This window comes from Rhinatrema bivittatum, chromosome 3 (assembly GCF_901001135.1).
Source record: "Rhinatrema bivittatum chromosome 3, aRhiBiv1.1, whole genome shotgun sequence".
NCBI classification, from domain to species: Eukaryota; Metazoa; Chordata; class Amphibia; order Gymnophiona; family Rhinatrematidae; genus Rhinatrema; species Rhinatrema bivittatum.
Genome location: NC_042617.1, coordinates 291,663,560 through 291,687,084, shown reverse-complemented (window position 1 = coordinate 291,687,084; position 23,525 = coordinate 291,663,560). Strand labels below are relative to the sequence as shown.

Here is a 23,525-nt window from a genome sequence, read left to right as displayed (position 1 = left end):
TTCACAGCAGCGTGGGGAGCAGGAATTTAGTTTAGCAACGCTAGGCAATAAATTCAGTGCTGCCTATTTTAAGTCTGCTAGGCAGCACTCTCTGTCAGCGTTGCCCAGCGAAACCAGCGTTGCCCAGCTAAATGTTGGCCCCACCCTTGGGACACCCCCATACCCTCCCGTCTTCCTACCCTGCTAACGTCTACCCCGGTAAAAAGTTACTGGGGAGAAGTTTAGCTGGTGAGGGGGAGAAATTTACAGGTTTTTGCCTTTTGCAAAGGTAAGGCAGAGAGACCTAGAAGCTAGGAAGAGGACCTAGGGAGTCTCAGGGATAGGCCAAGTCAGGGAACAGAGAGAGGCCTAGAATCATAGAAGACACCTGGGAGTCTCAGGGCTAGGCCAGGGGTCAGGAGAGGCTTAGGGTAGGCCCTAAGGCCACAGAGCAAGGCTTGGAATAGAAGGCCAGATGGCTACAAGGCAAGACAAAGGTAAGTGGGATCAGAAGGCCAGGAGATAGGGCAAAACAAGGCTGAAGGCTTGGAGGTCATGAGTCAAAGCTAGGAATGGCTTGAGAAAGCCGCAAGGCAGAGATGGCTAGAGCAGAGAGCCAAGAAGGACTCAATGCCGAAGCACTGAGGGGAAGGTAAACTGGATTAGGTAGGGGAGGAGTCTGGGTATGGTGCAGGCAGGCAAGGGGGGCTGGGATAGCTAGGGGATAGAGCTCCTGGAGGTCCTCTGCTGGCATGGAGGCTGAAGCACAGGCTGAGGACAGGAGCCAGAGAATGCTGGAGAATAGTTCGGAGCTGAGCTCACCGGGGTCCTTTAGTGAAGGGGAGAGAGCACAGTGGCCGGAATCGCAACAATCCTATTCTCACACATATTTCTTTCTGTGCCTCAGAAGAATAGTCAAGGTGATTTCTCGCTAAAGTTTATGCAGTCATTCTTTCCTTGCTGCGGTATCTCCATGGTAGCTCTTTCATCCTCCTCTTTCATCACTTCTTCTCTACCCACACCCACATGGACAGTCCCTCCCTTTATAAAAGCTCCATGTGCACCCTCACGTCACGAGGCATGAGCTTGGCCTACTCCTTGTGAATTTTCCAAGAATTAAAAGATGCTCATTGGCAGTGTAGCTGTTATGGTGGTGATGTCACATTAATCGTACTCAGTATCACTGTCTTCTACTGAATGACTCACTATTTTACTTTCATCAAAACATGGCAGGAAGCCCTATATTGTTGGGTGCCAATTATGCAGCCAGGTTTCCTTGGGAATGATCGTAGCCTACCACGGTCACATAACTTTCTATGTCAGTGAATAAAAAATACAAGAAGATAGCTCCTTCATTGGGAAACAGTCTAATATCATTCACTAAGAGTAACCTTACTCAACAAAAACTGATGCAGTTTCTTTCCAAGGCATTCACTTTATTTTGAGTTAGATAACATATTAGACAGTAATAGAAAATATCCTATTTACATCTATTCCAGACCAGTTGCATCAAATAGTTTAGCTTTTCTTTTCCTGCTCTTCTGATTTAGAGAGTAAACTGTCTACAATAGCTTTTTCCACCAGCTTATCGTTTGCATTGAGACCAGCAGGGAGGGAGGGATTCCTGCTTATGGTAAAACAAATCACACATGTTTCCAGCCACATTAGTCAGTTTCAAAACTGGTTCAGAACCAGTCCTACCCATTTAACGCTTGAGGGATTTTACCTCACTGACACAGGAGGGTAGGTCCGATGTTATTCTAAGTGTACGCTTCCAAAATCCATTTACTCACATTCAGTGGCACAAGTTGAATTAAGGGCTTTCCAAGTGATAATTTCGGAAAGGCTTCCCCAGAGCGGTGACGTCTATCTCAGAAGATCCACAGGCAGCTTCAAGTGATCCCCCTTCTTCCTTGGCAGACCCCCCCCCCCCTCCTGGCCCTGCAGGGGGTGCCACTGCTTGCAGTTCCCGTGGTACTTGTTTCAGGACACTGACTTTGCTTCACACCAATCTCCTCTGACATGCTGAGCACTGCTGGAATAGCATAAACTGTGGGTAGCTTACACTTCTAGCGCTGCTGATTGGGTTTGTAGGGTCAGGGGGTATGGGTGGGGGTGAGGTATGGGGGGGGGGGGGTGCAAGGGACATAGGGATTGTAGGTGGGTGAAAGGGGAAAGTAGCCCAATTTCCATTTAAAAAAAAAACAAAACTGGATGAGAACAGAGCCTCACCAATATCCTTTAAAGGTAGATGGTTATTTTTTCAAATCCGGGGAGGCTACCTTCATTCACTGTCGCCTAGAGCAAGAAGTTTGCTACTTAATGACCCTTTTTGGACATAGTTCACCTACTTTATTATCTGTGATATTGGACACTGTCCACGTGTTCTCACTTTTAGTCTGTCCTCCGATCAGTATCTGTTTGTACTATCCGATTGGGTCTCTTAGGGTGTTAAAAGGGAGTGGGGGGGGGGGGGGGGGGGGAGGAGAGGGCATAAAGTGGAACGTTGATATATAAGGTTACCATAATACTTTGGAGGCCTGGGATGCATCAGAGCCCATGTACCCAGAGCCCTGTTTTATGTGATATGTATCTTTTGTTTAACTGATTATGGTAGATGCATATATGGGGGGGGGGGGGAGTTATATATGTTATAATGTATTATTGCACTGTCTATGCATAGTTGCAGTGTAACGGCTAAGAAAATGGTTCAATAAAAAGCATTTGAAATAAAACAAGAACTGGAAAAGAGGGTGGGAGGGTCCAAATTGCGGAGCCCGTAATCTTTTTTTTTTTTTAACATTTAGAAGGGCTTTGGGGGTGGGAAGTGCACAGCCTAGCAATTCAAATTTATGAAATTTGGTGGGGGAGGAGGGAAACTAGCTGCAAGCCCCACTTTACATCTTTTTTTTAATTTTTTTCACTTTACAGTGCCTTGAAGATATCCAGTTAAATAGCAAATTTTCCAGCCACACGAGCCTGGATAACTTTACTGGTTATAATCAGACATAGCCAGTTAGGTTTTAAAGTCATTCAGCTATATGTAGCCAGATAACATTGGACGAATATATTCAGTGGCATGTTTATCACACTGAACATGTGGGACAAATTATCTGGCTAACTTTAACCAGATAACTCATCCACTCGCCAGCTTACTGAATATGCCTCCTTAGTAAATAGACCCCTTAGATTGTAAGCTCTCAGGGGCAGGAACTTATTTTGCCAGCATACTAATCATGTTGTAAGCTGCCTTGAGCCTCATTCATTTCAAATATCTGAAACATTAATGGTAATAAATGATTTGGTGTTCCAGATATTTATTTTTATGCTTTCCCATTTGTATTTTCAGAATTTATTTATTAAGCTTATTGCTTCTAATAATCTGACTCAAAACCAGTGTGAATCTACATTTTATTAATCTTTCAGTATGAATATTTACATGCAAAAATAAAGGTATCTGCTTGCTAATTATTAAAGGGTTTGCTTTTTCTTATATACTTTTTTTTTAGTTGCATGTAGTTATTTGTTGAGTTGCATTTATTTATATATATTTTAGTTATATTGATTTGTCTTTGCTTTTCTGTCTGTAACTTCTATATAACATACTTCTTTTAGTCATATTTGTGCTCATGCAAATTTTCATAGTGTGTTGTTATTTATTTTAATCCACGACAGATGAAATTGGAATGTCAGAATGGAAAATTGGGTGTCTGTAGTGAAAGTCTCTCTTCTGTGCTTGGTTTTCAGCATCTCCAGTGCTGAGCACGGCGCTTCAGACTCCAGTGCAGGCTGCTCCCGCCCTACCAGCCCAACCTGTGTTTCAGGCGCCTCAGACACCGCTATCAGTCCAGCCAGCCCTGCAGCCTCAGCCTGTTGCTGCGACAGCACCCACCCCAAAGGCAGCAGAAATGCAGGCGCAAATAACAGTCCAGCCTACAAGTTTCAGCTTTAACCCAGCCATAGTAAGGACTTCCACTGCATCCTGCAGACATGGAAAACAGCTGTTATCATGCTGTGTGGAAGATAGCATAGCCCTGACTGGCCAGCAAGGGATGGAGGGGGTGCTAACAACTAATACAATTATGGTGCCCTGGATGTTGGTGTTCAGCCTTCTCCCCTTACCCACCTCACCCAAGCTCTGTTGCCTGATATGTACTAAAGAGCATTTTAACATGGTATTTTCTAAAGGATGTTAAGCCTTTAGTTAATACTGTTTTAATCTGATTTTACTGCAACTGGTAATGTGTATATGTTACTAACAAAAGTCCGAATCAGAGAGACATAAATCAGCGCACTGTATTTGATATTTAAAGAAGCATGTTGAAACTTACAAAGACCTTTATATCCGCTAACACGTTCAGTACGTTTACAACTCTTTGGCTAAATCTTCAATATAATCATCGGTCTTGTGCTTGTAGTTTCAATTTTTAGACCTTCAATATATTATATCCATCCAGTTGTGCACAATGTAAATAAAAGCTCGACTACCTTTTAATTTTTTTAATTTTTCTTCAAAAACCCCTTTTCTAGATCCCTTGGTTTTCCTTTTTCTTCAAAAATCCCTTTTATAGACCTCGACATGGGACCTTGTATCGAAATGTGGTTCTGCTTCAGGAGATTTCCACAACTGTGATCTAAAACAAATAATGCAGAAGTATTCACTGAGCACGTTATTTTTCCACTCAGATGTCCCAGAAATTGATTCTCTAGCTATTCCAGATTAAAAAAAAAAACTTACTGCAAGCTTTGACTGCTCCTCATAACTTTAGGCAGCATTGTATTACAGGATTTAGGCAAAGACTTGTAAAAGTGCCGAATGTATCAATGGGTATGAAGGTCTATGTAAGATTCAACGTGCTTGTTTAACTATCAAACACAGTGCGGATTAACTTGTTGGTTTTGTCATTGCATGTATGTTTCCATCCACGGTAATGGCAGCTTGACACTCTCTCCTTCTGTAAAAAGACTTCTGCGGCCTCCCCCATTCCTTCCCACCTCCAGTAAGAGAACACCCCCCCCCCCCCCCCGCTGGCTTTAGATCCCCACAGATGTGTCAGTTGGCTCTGAGACCCAATACCGCCATCCTTCTTTCTATCCAGAAAGCTTTGAGGTGAACGTCAAGCCTCCAGATTCTCCTCTCCCCCCTCCCCATCAAATCCCTCTGCCTGCCCTATCTGAAGTAGTGAAAGGGGCAGGTTGGCGGGCAGGAGTGATTCCCACTCACTCCTACTTTACTTGCTGTAATGATGCTGGCCGACCTAACACTTTCCTGCATGGGGAATGCATCAGGGCAGCTGATATCAACTGATGGAGGGAGAAGGGATCACTCCTGCCCCCTCCCCCTCATCTGCTGTTTTCACTACTTTGGATAGGGTAAGGCTGAGTGAGTCCAGAGGGCAGAAGGGATCTGAGGGAGGAGCATCTAGGTGTTTGGAGCTCCCTCCCAAAGTTTTTGAAGGGGAGTGGAGCTTGAATCCTCTTGATACTGTTGCAGGCATGGAGCCTTGAAGTGAGGTGGAACTATTTATTTTTTTATTTTTATTTTAAAAATTTTTATATACCGTCATTCAATAAATATCACAGCGGTTTACAAGAAAACCATACATAGTAATTGAACGAACATTACAAATAAAAACATAAAATACAAATGGTACATTTTAAAAAATAAAAGAGTAAAAGAAATTAAAGTCGAAGAAAATAAAAGATAAAACATTTCTAATCAAATATCATATTACTACTCATTTAGCACAAACATCTTCCATTGCAAATTATTTACCTTAGTAGTGACCTGGGAGACAAAGTTATCCCAAGGCCTTCAATCGCCAGCCAAATCAGCTCCAGGGAAAACACTTGTGGTTTAGTCAAGGAAAATACAATCTCTAAAGTCTCACCTAAGGCAATCTGCAAATGGGCTCCTTCTTGAAAAAAACATCTCTTGGGCCCCCGAATGGGTATTCTCCAGCAGCCTGAACGTCATCTCCTCAGCACCACAGGAAGCCACCACTTCAGTGGGTTCCATCCGGGTCCTCCTTGATGTGTCAGCCTGAGTGATATCATCGGCTGGAGATAGCAAGCTTTCTCCTCTGGACTCAAAGAAGAATCCAGGTCCTCAGGGGATGGTAGTAAATCCTTCCCTACCGTCTCATTGCAAGGCAGACTCACAGAGGCATCGAACTGGGCACTCTCCTGGTCGACGACGCACTCAATTGGTCCCTGAACGGGAGTATCTGAGGGCTCAGTTGAGTAAGCTCTCACCTTCCCTTTTTGCTTGACCTTAGTGCAGAAAAAAATTAAAAAACAGGAAAGGGAACCAACACGAGAGAAATCAGTGTACTGCTGCCATCTTCCTCTGTGTGTGCCTAAGGAGCCTGAGCCGTGCAGGAATCAGCAGCGGCCATGAAGAAGACAGTGACGGCGTCGATCGAAGGCCAGCGGTTTTGGGCTATTTGCTTCCGCCGTGTGGAGACGACAGCAAGCAAAGGCAGTGGGGGTCTGGGCAGGAGATGAAGGCGGCGGCTCATGGATCTTTCTTGTTCCAACTGTTCTTGTAATTATCCAAAGAATATTTTAAGTGTATCTTCCTGAAGATGGAAAGGTTTGCGTTCCTCTGGACTCCAAGTAGAGAGTTGGAGGCATCGGAAGGATGGTGGCCACGACTATCAGACAGGACATGTCTTCGGGTTTCATACAAGATCCGGTACATCCAGCCCCCAGCACATAAGTTCAGACGTGGACCAATCAAACTGTGGCTAGTTTTTCTGCAGCCACAGTAAGCCTAAGATACCCGGGCTCACGGCTCTGGATAGCACATGGAAATTGATGAGCTCAGCATGTGAGGACCCAATGTGCAACTTGAGGGGCACTGTGGACCTGGTAACCTGTCCAGGAAGGGAATCTCCAAAGGCAGATGAGATCTCTAGGAGCAGATTTGTGGGCACGGTAGGAATTTGGAATCACATGATCATTCTTGTTTGAAATTTCCCCCAGAGCTGGAATCCACCAAGGTCCGGTAGGCGAGCAGACCCGAGTCTGTTCGATGGTGACTGGTAAAATGAACTGGGATGACGATGACATAAGTCAGAGGATCACACATTCTACTGACTCGGGGTGTTGTGCACTCCTTATCCTTTCAGGGCAGTGGGCTAGGATATGATGTCGGGCTGCACAATATAAACATAGGCCTAATTGTCTGCGTTGGGTCTTCTCCTCGGGAGAGAGGCGGCACCAGCCTAGTTCCATAGGTTCTTCCTGTGGAAGGGACCTCGGAGTAGCTGTGTCAGGCATGGGTATGGGTTGGAAGGGTGGCATCTGAAGAGTATCCTTGCATTTTGAGCAGTTCTCTCGAGCTCTTTCTTTAAGGCACCTATTTGTTTTCCCATTGAGATCAATGAGCACTTCCAGTGAAGTAGGCATCTCTTGGGTGGCAAGCTCATCCTTGATTTGTAGCGATAAGACTTCTAAAAAGATTGCTAGCAAACTGTCTCCCCTCCAATTCAGCTCTGTGGCCAGGATTTGGAACTCAATGGCATACTTCACCAGGGTCCTGGAATCCTGGCGGAGATGGAGTAAATTGGAGCCTATGGTAGTCATCCGGCCAGGCTCCTCAAAGAATGTCTTGACTTGATCTATGAAGTGCTGTAGATTATGTAACAGAGTATCTGCACGCTCCCAGTAGGGGGAGGCCCATGCTAGCACGGCTTCATCCAGCAGCGACAGAACATAAGTGATTATGGTCAGATCATCCGGATATAGGGGTGTCTGTAGTGCAAATTGCATATGGCACTGATTCAAAAAGCCCTGACATTTATGGCGGTCCCCAGTATACTGGAGCAGAGCTGGTAATTAGAGAATTGGCCAGTTGGTTGCTGGGGCAAATGCTGATATCACTACTGGCAGAGGCAGAGCGGTGGGTACAGACAAGATGTCCATCCGTGCAGCAAGGCGATTCATGTTTGCAATGATAAGTTCCAGGGCCATCTGTATTGCCTGTAATTTCTGGGCCAAGCTGGGAATGACCTGTAGCGCAGACAATCTGCCGGGGCTATGGCCTCAGCAATCTTTTGAGAGTGTGGACGTTTAGACTGAGGTGGAATTGGCACAACCTTCAGGGAGGAGCCCTGTAGGTCCCCACCATCAGTTGATGGAACTGGCTGTGGCAGAGGCCCAACAGGAGTTTCACCTACTCCAGCCCTCGTTCCCCTTAGGTTGAGCCCTCGAGTGCTGGGGCCGGCAGGACTTAGACGTGGGCCTCTGTTGACGAGGTGGAGATTTGTGGAGACAGTTGAGCCACAGGCCAGGGTCCAGGGCAGGCTGAGTACTGGTGTAATCAGAGACAGGCAGCGGTCATGGCAGGTGGTGTTCGGGTGTGGTTGAGAGGCAGGCAGTGGACAGAGGCAGGTAGAGTTCAGTTGTAGTCAAGTGTCAAGTAGGCCGAAGTCAGAATCAGAGATACGTCTAAGGGAAATACGGAATGGATAGGCAGATTAGGAGGTGAAGAACAGTACAGGCGGGCAAGAGGAGACACTGAAGGACTGAAGACTGATTACAGGATGAAAATGAAGAACTGAAGACAGCACAGGATGAAAACAAAGAACTCAGAGAAGATGATCATGGATTTCCAAAACAAGGACCAGGAACACAGGAATGAAGACCAGGAACTTGAAGAGGCTACTAGTACTGCACAAATTAGTTGACCTATTACCGAGGCAAGGAAGTCTGGTTTGGTGGCCCTTTATAGGCCGTAGCTGGCTGATGTCATCAATAGGGGTTGCGGGGGCTCCCGCCATGGTCCCTTTAAATTCAGAGCTGAGGTGCGTGTGCACACTTGAGGGGGCCTGCGCCGTGCAGGAGTTTAATATTAATTAGTATTAATGATATTAATAATATTAATAATAGTATATTAATAATATTAATAATAGTATTAATAATATTAATGAGTATTAATGAGTATTAATGAGCTGATTTGCATGTAATACTGCTCATTAATATTTTATCCGATGTTAAGGGGATTTTTTTGTTTGAGTTAATGCACTTTATAAATAGGCCCTTTACTGTATAGATAACCTAGGCTATTCATGTCCCTCTTTCCCCCTGTTGTGCTTTTAATGTGTACTTATAATCCTCATGGCCATGACTGAAATGGGAATCTTGCATTCTGATCTACTGATACCTGGGCGTTCTTCCTCTCCACCATAGCTAGGATAAAAAGTAATGGACTTAAATGACATCTGTGGAGATCGAGGTGAGACATTGGGAAGAATTTTCTATCTGTGAGGATGGGAAAGCAGTGGAACAAGTTTGCTGGAGAGGTGATGGAATCTGTCACTGGAGGGTTTTGCATGCAGATCAGGCACACACCTGTCTGGGATGGTTCAGGTTCAGTGAAGCATGCCTGGAGGTAGGGGACAGAATAGATGATATCTTGAGGTCCCTTCCAGCCCCATCTTTCTGTGATTTTCTGACTGACTGTGTTCTATTCATTTCAATTCTCCCTTTGAGTAAGGAATCATACAGATCATCAACACCACCAGTTGTCAAACAGCTTTTACATTAAAATGCTTATTTGTTTTGCTTTTGTTTATATTCCCAATATTATTTGCTTTATCTCTGCTGTTTAGAATCTGTTTTTGTGATGGGCAGAATTTTTGTTTTCTTATAGACATTTCTTAATTCTCCTGTTCTACTTCTGTTTGTGTGTGGCTGAATAATATAAGAAAAAACATTCTTCAATAGATAGTAATCTTATTTCTGCAGGTTTTTACTCTGTTTAGTGTATTGTGGTAATATAATAGTTTGGCTAGTAATTTTTTTGAAAACCCTGTGTGCTTTTAAAAGAAGAACACAGGATTCTACCTACTAGACTTTCTGGGTGTGATATAATCAGTTGCACAGTGAGGGGTAATTATGCCAAGTACTATTAAAATCCAGTTACACATAAAATTCTAGGACAGCTCACCTGGTTCCAGCATTACTTCCTGGTTTCTTGCTTTGGCTAAATCTAACAGTCTAATTTAATCTAACTTGTGTATAATCCCAATATTGCTGCTTTATCTCTGCTGTTTAGTCCCTCCCACCCTCCTCTCTCCCTCCCACCCTTTTCCTTGTTTCCTTGTTAAATATTTCTTCTAAGGACCTAGGATAATTGATCAATATAGGCCTGAAGTACCAATCTGTCAACTAGTTTATTAGTCACTATTAGCAAAATGTCCTTTATTCAGTGCAATAATTGTGCTGCTTATATCCCAAGGCCTTTCATTTAGAGAATTAAGGGTTGTCTAATTTGCCTTCAGCTGTCTGCCATACATAAGAAGAGCTAATGCACCTGAAAGAGATATTATACAAGATTCAAATAACCTCCACGTCCTTGAAGCATCCAGAATATCTCTCCCAACTCTCACAGAGGATTCAGAAATCCAGATATAAATTGTTTACAGTGGTAGAACAAAACTTGTGACTGTGAGACCCCTAGTTTCCCCAACTTTGACGCATCCTGAATATCCATCCCCATGCCCACAGAGAAGTCTGACATCCAGGATTCAGAATCCCAGGAATAATTGGATCACAGTAAGTTCTGGTAGAATAAGGCCTGTAATGAAGAAGCACCCACTCTCCCCATTGTTACCCTTACATAATGTATTTTCTGCGTTGGAAAATGAAAAAAATCCAAGTAACAGAATATGAAATGATGTCTGAAAAGGAAGTAGTCACCCAATTACCCCAAAACCCTTCAACATAATCAAATGCCATAAAAGGAAGCTGCCTTTGCTGGGAGATTCAATCAGAGGAACCAATTTGGGAACTCATTATGATAGGGACACAACAGTTAAATACCTTCCAGGATCCTTAGCTAACGGAAATGCAAACCAGGTGGTGAACGCAATTATAGAAGAAAGTAAGACGTCTGATATCAATGTTATCATCCATCTGGGACTATTGACCTTGCTAGAAACGGTGTCCATAAAGTACAGAAAGATTTCCAAAAACTAGGAAAAAAGATTAGACACATGGCAAAGACTATTGCCTTTTCAGAAGTATTATCTGTTTATGGAAAGGAAAAGGAAAGGTTATGCCATATAGAAAATTTCAATGCCTGGCTCAAAACCTGGTGTAAAGAATGTGGATTTGGATACATTGGAGGCTGGGGCTGTGTATGGAGCAATAAAAGATAATAAGGTAAAGATGGTCTATATTTGTTAATAGCAGGAAAGAGGATGCCAAGTGAAAAATTCAGATCATACATTATCAGGCATTTAAACTAAGGAACGGGAGTGGCAGGAGGTGGCCAGTGAATTTGAAATGTCACCCCCAAGCAAAACAGGAAAAGGGAAGCGTAAGCAACAAAATCAATCAGTTCAAAAAAGCAGAAAAGGTGAATATGAAGAGCAGCCGGAAAGCTATGACTACAAATGATTGTAGTCTGGGCAACAAAATCCCAGACCTGTAGGCCATAATAGTGGAGGTGGACTTGGACATTGTTGTTGTTACGGAGACCTGGTTAACCGATTCTTATGACTGGGATATGGCCATTATGGGCTATAACTTGGTAAGAAAGGACAGAAAAGGGGGAGGAGTAGCTCTTTATCCCAAAAACAATGTACAAGCAACTGAATTGCGAGGGGTATGGGATAGAGAAGAAGCATTGTGGACCGTCCTAAAAAAATAAAACTGTGCTTCCATTTAACTGGTGTGATCTATAGGTCATCAACTCAAACAGAACTGGACAGATAACTCATTGAAGACATCCAAAAGGTGGGAAAGAAGGATGAAGTGTTGCTCATTGGAGATTTTAATCTGCCAGATGTGGATTGGAGTATCCCTTCTGCATAATCTATGAGAAGTAAAGAAATAGTGGATGCCCTTCAAGGGTATCTGCTTCAACAATTAGTAATGAAACCCAAGAGAGAGGGTGTAATACTTGATCTGGTGCTCACTAATGGTGATAATGTCTCTAATGTTAGGATAGGGGATTGCCTGAACACCAGTGATCATCAAGAAAATATGATTTGATTTTGCGAATAGGAAAACAGAGAAGTCACACGAAGACCCAAGTTTTGAATTTCAAAAATATGGACTTCGTCAAAATGTGGACGTACCTGGAGGAAGAACTGGTGAAACAACAATAGGCCGAGTTAAAAGGAGCTATTACAAAGGCAACAAATCTATGTGTTAGAAAAGTAAACAAGAGTAAGAGGAAAAATAAACCAATATGGTTCTCTAAGGAAGTGGCTGAAAAAATAAAGGCAAAACCAATAGCATTCAAGAAGTATAAAGGATCCCAAAAAAGGAACACAGGGAAGAATATCTGTTAAAATGAGGAAGATGAAGAAAAAAATAAGGAAAGCAAAAGGTCAAGTGGAAGAAAGGATGGCCAAAGAGGTAAAACGAGGAAACAAAACATTTTTCAGATATATCAGGGAAAGAAGGGAGGTCAGAAGTAGTATACTGAAATTGAAAGGTGACAAGAAGCAATATGTAGAGAGTAACAAAGAAATGGCAGAAATATTAAACAAATACTTCAGTTCGGTATTCACTAAAGAAGACCCTGGAGAAGGACCATTACTAGTTAATAATACTGTAGATGGGAATGGAGTAGACAAAACTCCATTTACAGAAGAGAATATATGTGGACAAGGCCATGGGGCTGGATGAGATACACCCCAGGATACTGAGAGAGCTCAGAGATGTGCTTGGATATGGGAGTGGTGCTGTGGGATCATAGAAGAGCTGTGGTGGTTCCACGTCACAAGAGTGGTAGCAGAGATGAGGCTCGAAACTACAGACTGGTTAGATTCACCTTGGTCATTGGAAAATTAAGGGAGACTCTGCTGAAGGAAAGGATAGTGAACTATCTACAATCTGGTGTGTTGCTGGACCCAGGGCAGCATGGATTCACCAGTGGAAGGTCCAATCAGACAAATCAGATTGATTTTTTTGATTGGGTGACTAGAGAATTGGATCGAGGAAGAGTGCTCGATGTGATCTACTTGGATTCCAGCAAAGCTTTTGATACAGTCCCGCATAGGAGGCTTGTGAATAAAATGAGAAGCTTGGGAGTGAGTGCCAAGGTGGAAGAGTGGATTACAAACTGGTGTAATGGTAAATGGAACAGATTCTGAAAACCGTGTTAAGTGACGTGCCACAGGGTTCTTTTTTGGGACTGGTTCTGTTCAATATCTTTGTGAGTGACATTGCGATGGGATAGAAGGTAAAATTTGCCTATTTGCAGAAGATACTATGATATGCAATAGAGTGGGCATGCCTGAAGGAGTAAAGAGAATGAAAAGGGTCAAAAATATGGTAGCTGGCATTCAATGCCAAGAAGTGCAGAGTCATGCATTTGGGGTGTGGTAATCCAAAAGAGCAGTATGTGAAAAACTGACATTGCTCACATCAAGAGAGGGACCTTGGGGTAACAGTGACCGGAGATCTGAAGATGGCAAAGTAATGTGACAAGGTGATAGCTAAATCCAGAAGAATGCTGGGCTGCAAAGAGAAATGAATAACCAGTAAGAAAAAGTAGATGATAATGTCTTTCTACTGGTCCTTGGTGAGGTCTCACTTGGAGTACTGTGTTCAAGTCTGGAGTCCATATCTCAAAAGGGACAAAGTCAAGATGGAGGCAGTCCAGAAAAGAGTGACCAAAATGGTGTGGGGTCTGTATGAGAAGATCTATGAGGAGATGCTGAAGTATCTGAATATGTAAACCCTGGAAGAGAGGAAGTGCAAGGGAGATAAGATACAGACCATCTGTTAGGGAGCACTAGGAGAGCGGTCCCATTTTCAAGGGGATTGTGTGCCCTTAGGCCATGGCATGACCCCAGAAACTCCAAGGCGGTACCGAGGCAGGCGAGACATGTCCGAGCCTGGGCTGAGACCAGGAAGCCAGGACCCTGCCGACCTGCACAGCCTCAGTGAGGCCAACCACGCAAGGTTGGTCTCTGAGTGGTCCTCTGACTACTCCAAGCTCTTTCGGACCTGCCGCTGGAAACGGCAAAGGCGGCAGGCTGGACAGGAGGCAAGGGCGGACGAAGACTCTAGAACATGAAGACACAGACGAGAAGCTCGGGACGTGAAGACTCAGGATCAAGGTTCAGGAACAAAGTCAAGTACTGGGTTGAGGCTGCGACGCAGCGCGCCCTACACAGCCCATCACAGGGCGGACCCATGGGACTGGACACAGACCACTCTTGAGTGCGAGGCAGACTCCAGACGAATACATGGAAGATGAAGCCGGAACATGGCGAAGATTCAGTAGAAGCCTGTACCAAGGCACGCCCTACACAGCCGCCCATGGATGTTCACGGACCACGCTGAAATGGAACAGGTTCAGTCAGAGTCTTCGGCATGGATAGAGCAGCCTCAAGAACATCCGAGGGCCGGAACGAGAGTCAGGACGGAGGACCAAGATGGGACTTGGCTTCAAACATGAGACACAGGACCAAGAAGAGACTTGGCTTCGGGCAAGGGTGACCCTCCGGAGACTTGAGCTGCAGGCGAGAAGACAGGCTCATGCCACGAGGTAACGAAACACAACATGGCAAGCCAGGAGAGGTGACTACGAGGAACCAAGGGTTCAGGACATCAAAGAAGGAACATCACAGAACATCAGGAATGGATCATGGAACATCAGGAACAAGACAAAGGACATCCAGAAGAGACCACGAACATAGAACAACAATGAGGGATCCCACGAAGAACAAGAAAATGCCAGCAGGAGCGAAAACAAGAAGTCCTTGGGAGGACTAACCCCCAAGGAAACTAACTCCTTGCGAAGGCAATGAAGGACTGGAAGCTGGGCCCTTAAAAAGAGCTGAAGATCAGGAAACGCCCAAGGCGGAGTCCAGGTGGGGCCCAAGGCATATCCAGCCACGGGCCCTTTAAATCTCTGAAGGAGGCGCAGCCCGTGCCTTAGGAGCAGGAACAGGAAACAGTGCAGAACCATGGCCAGCGGCCATGCTGCAGAACGCCGACACAGGAGCGGAGAGGAAGCTGGGCCTTGGGGCAGGCCCCGACATTAGCAGCGGCATCCAGGCCGCTGAAGAAAGTGAACAGAGGGCGGCTCCTGCCGCAGAAAAGACCGTGGACCATGGCCTCCGGGCCGCGGAACGATGACAACGGCGGCGGCAGCATCCTGCCGCACTGACATGGCATCTGCAGCCTCCGGGCCGCACAGAACAGCATCGGGGAACCAGCTGAAGCTGAAAAGAGGTGAGAGGTCTCCTGTGGCTCCGGCCGCGGGAGGAATCGTAACACCTTCAGTTACCAGAAAGGTTTTAATAAGGCACATTCGACAAACCTTTTCCGTTGGAAGAAATCGGTAGAACTAGGGGTCACGAAATGAAACTCCAGGGAGGATGACTCAGAACCAACATCAGGAAATATTTCTTCACGGAGAGGGTGGTGGATACCTGAAATGCCCTTCCAGAGGAGGTGGTGAAGACGAAAACAGTGAAAAAATTCAAAGGGACATGGAATAAACATTGTGGATCCCTAAAGGCTAAGGATGGAAATGAGGAAAAGAGCGCATGGAGGTAACTTGCGGGTGGGACGGTTACTACCTTTAATCAATAAACCTTCATACTCTTGATGAACTCCATTATGGTTCTCTGCTTCAACGGCAGGGGGGAAAAGGGGAATTGGATTTGAACAGCAACCAATGCAGGCCCCGACTTGTACAGTCTAGGGAAACAATAAGTATGGGAGTAACTTGCTGATGCAGCAGTTATTACCCTTAACCAATAAGCTTGATACTTTGATGCAACTCCAACACTGCTCTCTGCTTCAAAAGCAAGGCTTAACAGGGAATTGGATTCAAACAGCAACAAACAATGACCCTGAAGTTTATGGTCTGGGAAACTGATAAACATGGGGGTAATCTACACGGCGCAGCAGATACTATCATAAGTTTCCTGGGCAGACTGGATGGACCATTTGGACCTTTTCTGCTGTCATTTCTGTGTTTCTATAATTTTAAAAAAACGAAGCCCTCTGGTTTACAGTTTTGTCCAGAGTACATTTCTGCATATGCACCCCTCTAGCTGGTTTTAAAAATAACAATAGAAACTGTACCTCTCCCCAACCCCAGCCTGTTGAGAAAGAACATGCTGACCCATTCTGATGTCATCACTGGTCTGTATGAAGAACTGCAGGAAAAGAAATTATGGTGTCATCAGCTATATAATAGTTTGTTCCAGAATGAGAAAAGATGAGCTCAGCAATAAATTATAAAAATGGCTCCAATTTTTTCAGCATAATCTGAGTTAGTCCTGGTTTGATTCAATGCACAGCCAAGGCTATGGTTCCTCTTTTTTCTTTTTTTTTTCTTTTTTTTATAGGGGACTCATAACTATAAGTCCTTTAATGCAATACAAGAAAGCCAAGAAGTCAATGTACTGAAATGTGGTAAAGCTTTCACAGTGGTTAGCACATTATAAAATGGCAATTAATGCTCATCATTTTGTTTGTGTATATCAGTAGCGGTTTTAGTGTGCCTTAATTAGTTTGCAAGAGTTTTAACTAAAAAACTAGTGAGATAATGAGCTGCAAAACTATGCAAAAAAATTATAACCTATTAGCACATAGATAATTAATTAATGTGTATTAAAACTTGCAAAAATGATCACAGACCCGTTAATGCAAAAAACTTAATTGCACTTCAGAGAGGTATAGATAAATTCTTACAATAATATCTGCACTAACTTTAGTACTAGCAAATGAATGCAAAACTCATTTGCATGTCTTAATTCAAGTTATGTTAGCTCACTTTAGTACATTGCCATCAAAACTGGATCTGTTGCGGTTCTGGCCGCGAGCACCGCATCCAGGCCCTTACCTCCAGGCTCCTGGTCCTGCTCCCGCTTTCAGGGGGCTGGTTTGCGGCCTGTTTGGCGGCGTCCCCGCTGGGGCTGCGCCGCTGTGAGTTCTCCCATGGACGCCCTGCTCCTAGGCACGCACGTGCGCCACTTGGGCGCTTTTCTAGGCCGTTTCCCGCCAGTGCTGACTCCGTCCAAATCCTGACGTCAGATGCCGCGGCCTTGATAAGCTGGCCGTGGCCATCCAGTCTTTGCCTTGCAATGGGTTAGCCTCCTGGTTCCCTGTTGCGTTGTGCTCCGGAGCGACTCGACCTGTTTCATCGCTCCGTTCCTGCTACAGTGCCTGCCTGGTTCCTGCTTGCTTGCTACAGTTCCTGCCTGGTTCCAGAACCCGTACCCAGTTACAGTATTGCTACTGTCCTAGTCTGGTTCCAGTTACCTGACCTGACCCACTACCCGCTTAGTCCCAGTGGCTGGGCCCCTACAGGCTCCTCCCGGGGGGGGCTTCGGCTTCCAAGGGTGAAGCCACCTAAGTCCCAGCGGTTGGGCTCCTACGGGCTCCTCCCGGGGGAGTACCGGCTTCCAGGGTGAAGAGCATCTACGTCCTGCCTGAACATCTGCCTCCCGGCCTGCTGTTCATGAGAGACATTGACCATCTTTCCCAGTCTCCAGCGGGTCGGCCCAAGGGTCCACTAAACAGAGACTCCCATAACAGGATCATCCTTTTAAAAAAAATAGTAGGGAGCCCAATACAAGATGATGGCTGCATGAACTCTCTTATCCTGCCCCCCACCTCCACCCCTGGGGTTTAACCTTTGTTTTTTTCCTTCCTGTTTCCTTCCTGGAGCTGCTGACTGTTGGGTGCCTCAGTGTATGCTTTCTACCTGGCCTCCATCTATGAACTTGCTGTGGCCAGAATGAATCTATGAGACACTGGGACTGATGGTGGCTTTTGGTGATGTGGCAGGGTGCCCTGGAATAGATGCATCTCTGTGGTTTGGACGGAGTTAGGCATGGTGGAAGTGTTATGCTGGGGGGCAGGGGCAAGATCCTGTGATTCCACATGGATGTTTCTGCTGCACTGAAGGCCTTATCGGAGGCACTCAGGCCTACATTGTCTGTTTATTCGCCTGCTATGTCTGCTGGATTGAGGCAGGATTGCCTTGGTCTGATGTGAGTAGGCCTCCTGGGGTGCTTGGAATTGGTGTATCTCCCGGGGTAAAGGCAAGGAGGACCAACGAAGCAAGGATGAAGGCAAGGAACTCAGGAGGGCAGGAACAAGCAACTCACAGCTTACCTGGAGTAAGGGTGGGAGCAGGGCCCAGCCTTACATAGACCTGAAGGGCTTATGTCATCTGGGAGAACCAACGGCATTTTCCTGCCACGGGCCCTTTAAATGTTGGCAGGAGGCACGCATCTAAGGGGCAATCCGGTGCAGCAGGAAGTCGGTGGCGTCCCGGCCACGGTGGAGACATTGGCAGGCGGCTCAGAGCCACGTGAGAGGAGGGAGTTGCATCGGTAGCGGCTCCCAGCCACTGCCAGGGAACCCAGGCTTGCCTCCGTTATGGAGGGAAGTGAAGCTGGTCGCGGGGCTCCACGGCTGGCAAGCTTAACAAAACCTCAATCGATTTTCAGAACAGTGTGTTCGTGAGGAACTAACTAAATTTAAAGAGGGGAACTATTCAGCTACAAAGCGGCTAGTCAAGTTAGCTGGATACCCATATTCGGCTAACTTAACCAGAATATTCAGCGGTACAGCCTGGATAAGTTACAGTTAGCCGGATATGTGGTATCCAGCTAATTTTACACCTACCCTATGCAACATCTAGAGTTAGCCGGTTAAGTTAAACTGGCTAACTCCTCTCCTCCCCGGAGTGCCTACCTCCCACTCCAGGATTGTCTCCAACTTACCCAGCTGAATTCTAGCCGGATAATTCGTTCACACAAGAAGTGCCGAAAGTGAATCTATTCACATATAAAAATAGATATTTATTTATTCCAACAAAATTCTTAAACACAGTGATTAATCATTAAACCACAACCCATATTAAAACTAATCCCTATATCCAATCCCAACTAGGAGCCTAGTTTCGACAGCTGTATGCCGTCTTCTTCAGGGGATACCCCACCCTTAAAACCATATATCCTAAAATAACATGAAATAGTATCTAAATAGCTGTAGCTGATTACATCTTCATATCTCAATGCTTTGAAGTAACAATTTTGTATGTTTGAATCCGAGCTTTCCTTTATCAACTGTAAAGCAAAACAATATATAAAAATATTAAATAATGAAACATAACAATGTCAAACATATTGAAAAAATATCTTCAAAAAATGAGAGCGTTTAATCACATCAGCAATTCCCATATTTAAGAGCTAGATTGCATGTTGGCAGACAGTATTGCATGCGAAACCCGGGAGGCTGAATATTTAAGTAATATGCTGATATGTTTCAAGGTAATTTTTGATCTGTATAAGAACAAATAGGAATTCGAATGATGGTTTCTTGTTTTATAGAATACGTTTGGCAGGTTAATTAAAACAAAATAATTGTTGCTGCAGTGATTGGGAAAACTCTATTTGATTAGTGAGCCTGCCACGGTAAGGTATACTTATATCTTGGTTTCATGTGCTATATTGTGGATGCCAGTATTATGATACCTTTCGTTTTTATTAACATTTTGATAATGTACCCCAAAGTATATAAGGCGATGGGGACGGATGGGATACGTCTGAGGGCACTAAGGGAACTTAATTTTCTGGCAGCTACACTGGCTGATTTTTTTCAATACTTCCTTAGAGTCTGCAGTAGTTAGAGGACTGAAAAAGGGCAGATGGGGTTCCTATTCATTAAAATGGAAGTAAGGAGGAGGCTGGGAACTACAGGCTAGTTATTCTAACCTCTGTGGTGAGTAAATTAATAGAATTGCAGCTAAAACAAAGGATAATGCAATTTTTAAAATCCAAAGCAGGATGGTTTTACTAGAGGTAAATCTTGTCAAACGAATCTGATAACTTTCTTTGATTGGGTGACCACAGAAGTGGATCAAGGGAGAGTGCTAGACGTAGTATATTTGGATTTCAGCAAGGCCTTTGACACGGTTCTGCACAGAAGACTTATAAATAAATTGTGCGCCCTTGGTATGGAACCTAGAGTGACTGGGTTAGAAACTGGCTGAGTGAAAGGCGACAAAGGGTAGTGGTAAATGGAGATTTCTTTGAAGAGGGGTTTGTTACTAGTGGTGTGCCTCACGGAATGGTCCTTGGACTGCTTATTTTCAACATTTTTGTGAGCAACATAATGGAAGGGTTGTCGGGAAAGGTTTGTCTTTTGACCGATGATACCAAAATCTGTAACAGGGTGGACAGCTAGGAAGGAGTGGAAAACATGAGGAGGGATCTAGCGAAACTTGAGGAATGGTATAAGGTCTGGCAGCAAAGATTTAATGTTAAAAAGTGCAGAGTAATGAATTTAGGGTGCAAAAACCCAAAGGTAAAGGTACAGTATTGGAGGTGAAATTCTTCTCAGCACAAAGGAAGAGCGGAATCTGGGGGTAATTGTATATCAGATTTTCTTACGGGGCCAAACAGGTGGATAAAGTGACAGTAAAAGCCAGAAAGATGCTTGGCTGCATAGGTAGTGGAATGGTCAGCAGAAAAGGGAGGTGATATTGCCTCTATATAGGTCCTTGGTGAGACCTTACTTGGAATAATATGTACAGTTTTGGAGACCGCACTTTTAAAAGGATATAAACAGGATGGTGTCAATCCAGAGGGTGGCTACTAAAATGGTCAATGGTCTTTGTTCTAAAGCATATGGGGATAGACTTAAAGATCTAAACATATATACTTTAGAGGAAAGCCAAGATAGGGGTAATATGATAGAGACATTCAAATGTCTCAAAGGTTTCCAAGACAGGATGTGAGCCTTTTTGACTGGAAAGGAAGCTCTAGAATGAGGGGTCATGAAATGAGGGTGAAAAGGGGTAAAATCCTTAATAATCTTAGGAAATATTTTTTACAGAGAGGGTGGTGGATGCATGGAACAGCCTCCCAGTGGAGGTGGTGGAGAAAAAAACAGTATCTGAATTCAAGAAAGCATGGGATAAATACAGGGGATCTCTAAGGAAGTGATGAGAATTATAATGCTAAATTAATTGGATGGATGGGCAGACTGGTTAGGCCATATAGTCTTTTTCTGTCATCATGTTTCTATGTTTCACCAGCTAAAGAAAGTAAGCGTTTGAGGGCAACCCTTCAGCATATGGTTTTGGTATATTTCATGCTGCAGAAGTGGATTCTTGGACCAAGGTGAGGTTGGCGCTACCCATAAGGAGGGGCCCTGCAAATCCTCACTGTCATCAAGCGGAGCTGACTGGAGCAGAGGCCCAACAGGAACCTTGTCATTACCGGTCCTTGTTCCCTTTAGGCTGAGCCGTTGGGTGCCGGGGCCGGCTGGACTTAGGCACGGGTCTCTGTGTAGAGATGAATGTGTCGCAGAAGATATTGTTGGCCAGCGGGAATGGAATGAAATCAGTCCAAGAAGTGGTTGGTGCAGACAGCAGAAACAAGAGAAGGACGAGGTCAGGGGCAGGCGGAGTTCAACAAGATGAGGAGCAAGCAGTGGTCATAAGGCAGGCAGAAGTCAAATGTAGACGAGAAACAGTCCAAAGTCAAGCCAGGGATCCAAACTGAAGTCAAACTGAGAAGTCAATCCAGGGGGAATAAAGCAAGGTGGAACAGCAGAAAGACACTGAAGACTGACGAGGAACCACAAGTCAGGAACGCAGGAACTCTGAAGACACAGGAAGGAACCAAGAACACAAAGACAAGGCACTGGAATAGGAACAGGAACAAGAACCAAAAATGAAGAGGCAATCAGCTACTCTGAGGAGTTCGACCTATTACTGAGGTGTCTGAGGCAGAGGGGAAGGCCTGTGATGTCATCCAGAGGTGCCATGGTGGATTTCCCGCCACGGGCCCTTTAAAAAAGAGCCTGAGCCATTTGCACGTGTTTAGGGACACCCTGCTCAGCTGAGTGGTGTTCCTAGTGTGGCATGTCAGGCCTATGTGGCAGCCAGCCACATCATCGCTCAAGGCCCAGCTGTGGTGTCAGTGGGCCCCCTTCGACCTGGGGCTGGAAGTAAGAGCGGCTGGTCATGGGACAAACTCTCAACCGGCCAAACGCAACAGTACCCCTTCCTCTAAATCCCCCCAAGAAGCTTGAGTTTCTTGGGATGTGAAGTGTGGAATGCCCTTAGGAGACTCTTGTCCAAGATGTTCGAGGCAGGCTCCAATGTATTCTCCTCTGAGCTGTACCCCTCACAGGAGATCAGGTACTCCTACCTCTTATTCCGACGTCGAACGTCCAAGATCTCCTTCACTTGGTAGACATGGTTCTCCTGGGGACTTGGCACCTTCTGGGAAGGCAAAGTGAGGACGGAGACATGAAAGACATTATGGACTCCCAAGGAGGCAGGTAGGTGTAGTTAATAGGTAATAGGCCCCCAACTCACAGGAAACAGGGAAGGGCCCGATGTAGTGAGGTGCAAGCCTCATGGAGGGCATCCTGATATGATTATGATGGGTACTTAGCCAAACCTTGTTCTCAGGTTTAAATTGCGGTGCTAGCCACCGGTGAGCATCCGTTGCCTTCTTGGCTCTTTGAGCCACTTTCGGGAGCATCTCTTCTGTTAGAATCCAAAGTTCCTGGTCCTCCTGAGAGATTAGTTAAGCTGCCAGTAAAGGAATGGTCAATGGACTGTTAACAAAGGAGAAGACTGTTTCCTGTACACAATTTGGAATGGTGAAGATCCTGTGGCAGAGCTAATATGGGAGTTATGGAAGAATTCCGCCCACAGGAGGAGGGTGACCCAATTGTCCTGACAATTATTTGCGTAGGCCCTCAAGAAGCCTTTCAAGGTCTGGTTGGTCCACTCTGACTGGCCATTGGTTTGAGGATGGTAGGCAGTGGTATAGTCCAAAGTAATCTTAAACTTTCAGCAAAGGGAATGCCAGTATTTGGCTGCAAACTGGGCGCCCTAGTCCGAGATGATATGCTTGGGCAAGCCGTGCAGTCAAAAAATGTGAAGGGTAAACAGCCGGGCCAGTTCAAGTGCTGAGGGAAGGCCAGGAAGGGGAACAAAGTGAGCCATCTTTAAGAATCAATTGACAACCCAAATAGTGCTGCAGCCATTAGAGAGGGGAAGGTCCATCATGAAATCGGTGGACACATGGGTTCAAGGTTCCGGCAACAGCTGTAACATCTCCTAGGGTCAACCCACCAATGATTTTTGCTGGGCGCAGGTAGGACAAGAGTCCACGTAGGCCCTGACATCTCTCTACATCTGGGGCCACCAATAATACTGCTGAAGCAGCGCAAGAGTCCGAGCCCATTCAGGGTGACCTACGACACAGGAATCGTGGGACCACTTCAAAACTCTCTCTCTGAGTTTGCGTGGAATGACCATCTTCCCTGGAGGGACTGTCACAGAGTAGGTCAAGAGGATCTGAGCCAGATCGATAATGTGCCTGGGGGGATCAGGTATGTCTTCTGCCTCAAAAGATCAAGAGAGGGCATCTGCCCGAGCATTCTTAGATGCAGACCAGTACCGCAATTCAAAGTCAAAACATACAAAGAACAGGGACCATTGGGCTTGGTGTGCATTCAGTCATTGTGCATGATGATGTTCCAAGTTCCTGTGGTCAGTGTATTTCGTAATATTCAACCCA

The 23,525-nt window shown here is 45.2% G+C and overlaps 1 protein-coding gene across 1 annotated transcript in view; it reads left to right on the top strand.

The window, feature by feature from the left end:
- The window catches only part of POU6F1 (POU class 6 homeobox 1), a 199,786-nt gene that overhangs the window by 130,254 nt on the left and 46,007 nt on the right, over window positions 1-23,525 (top strand). The window contains 1 exon segment of the mRNA XM_029594952.1: window positions 3,727-3,935. Within this exon segment, the coding sequence (XP_029450812.1) occupies window positions 3,727-3,935 (209 nt within the window).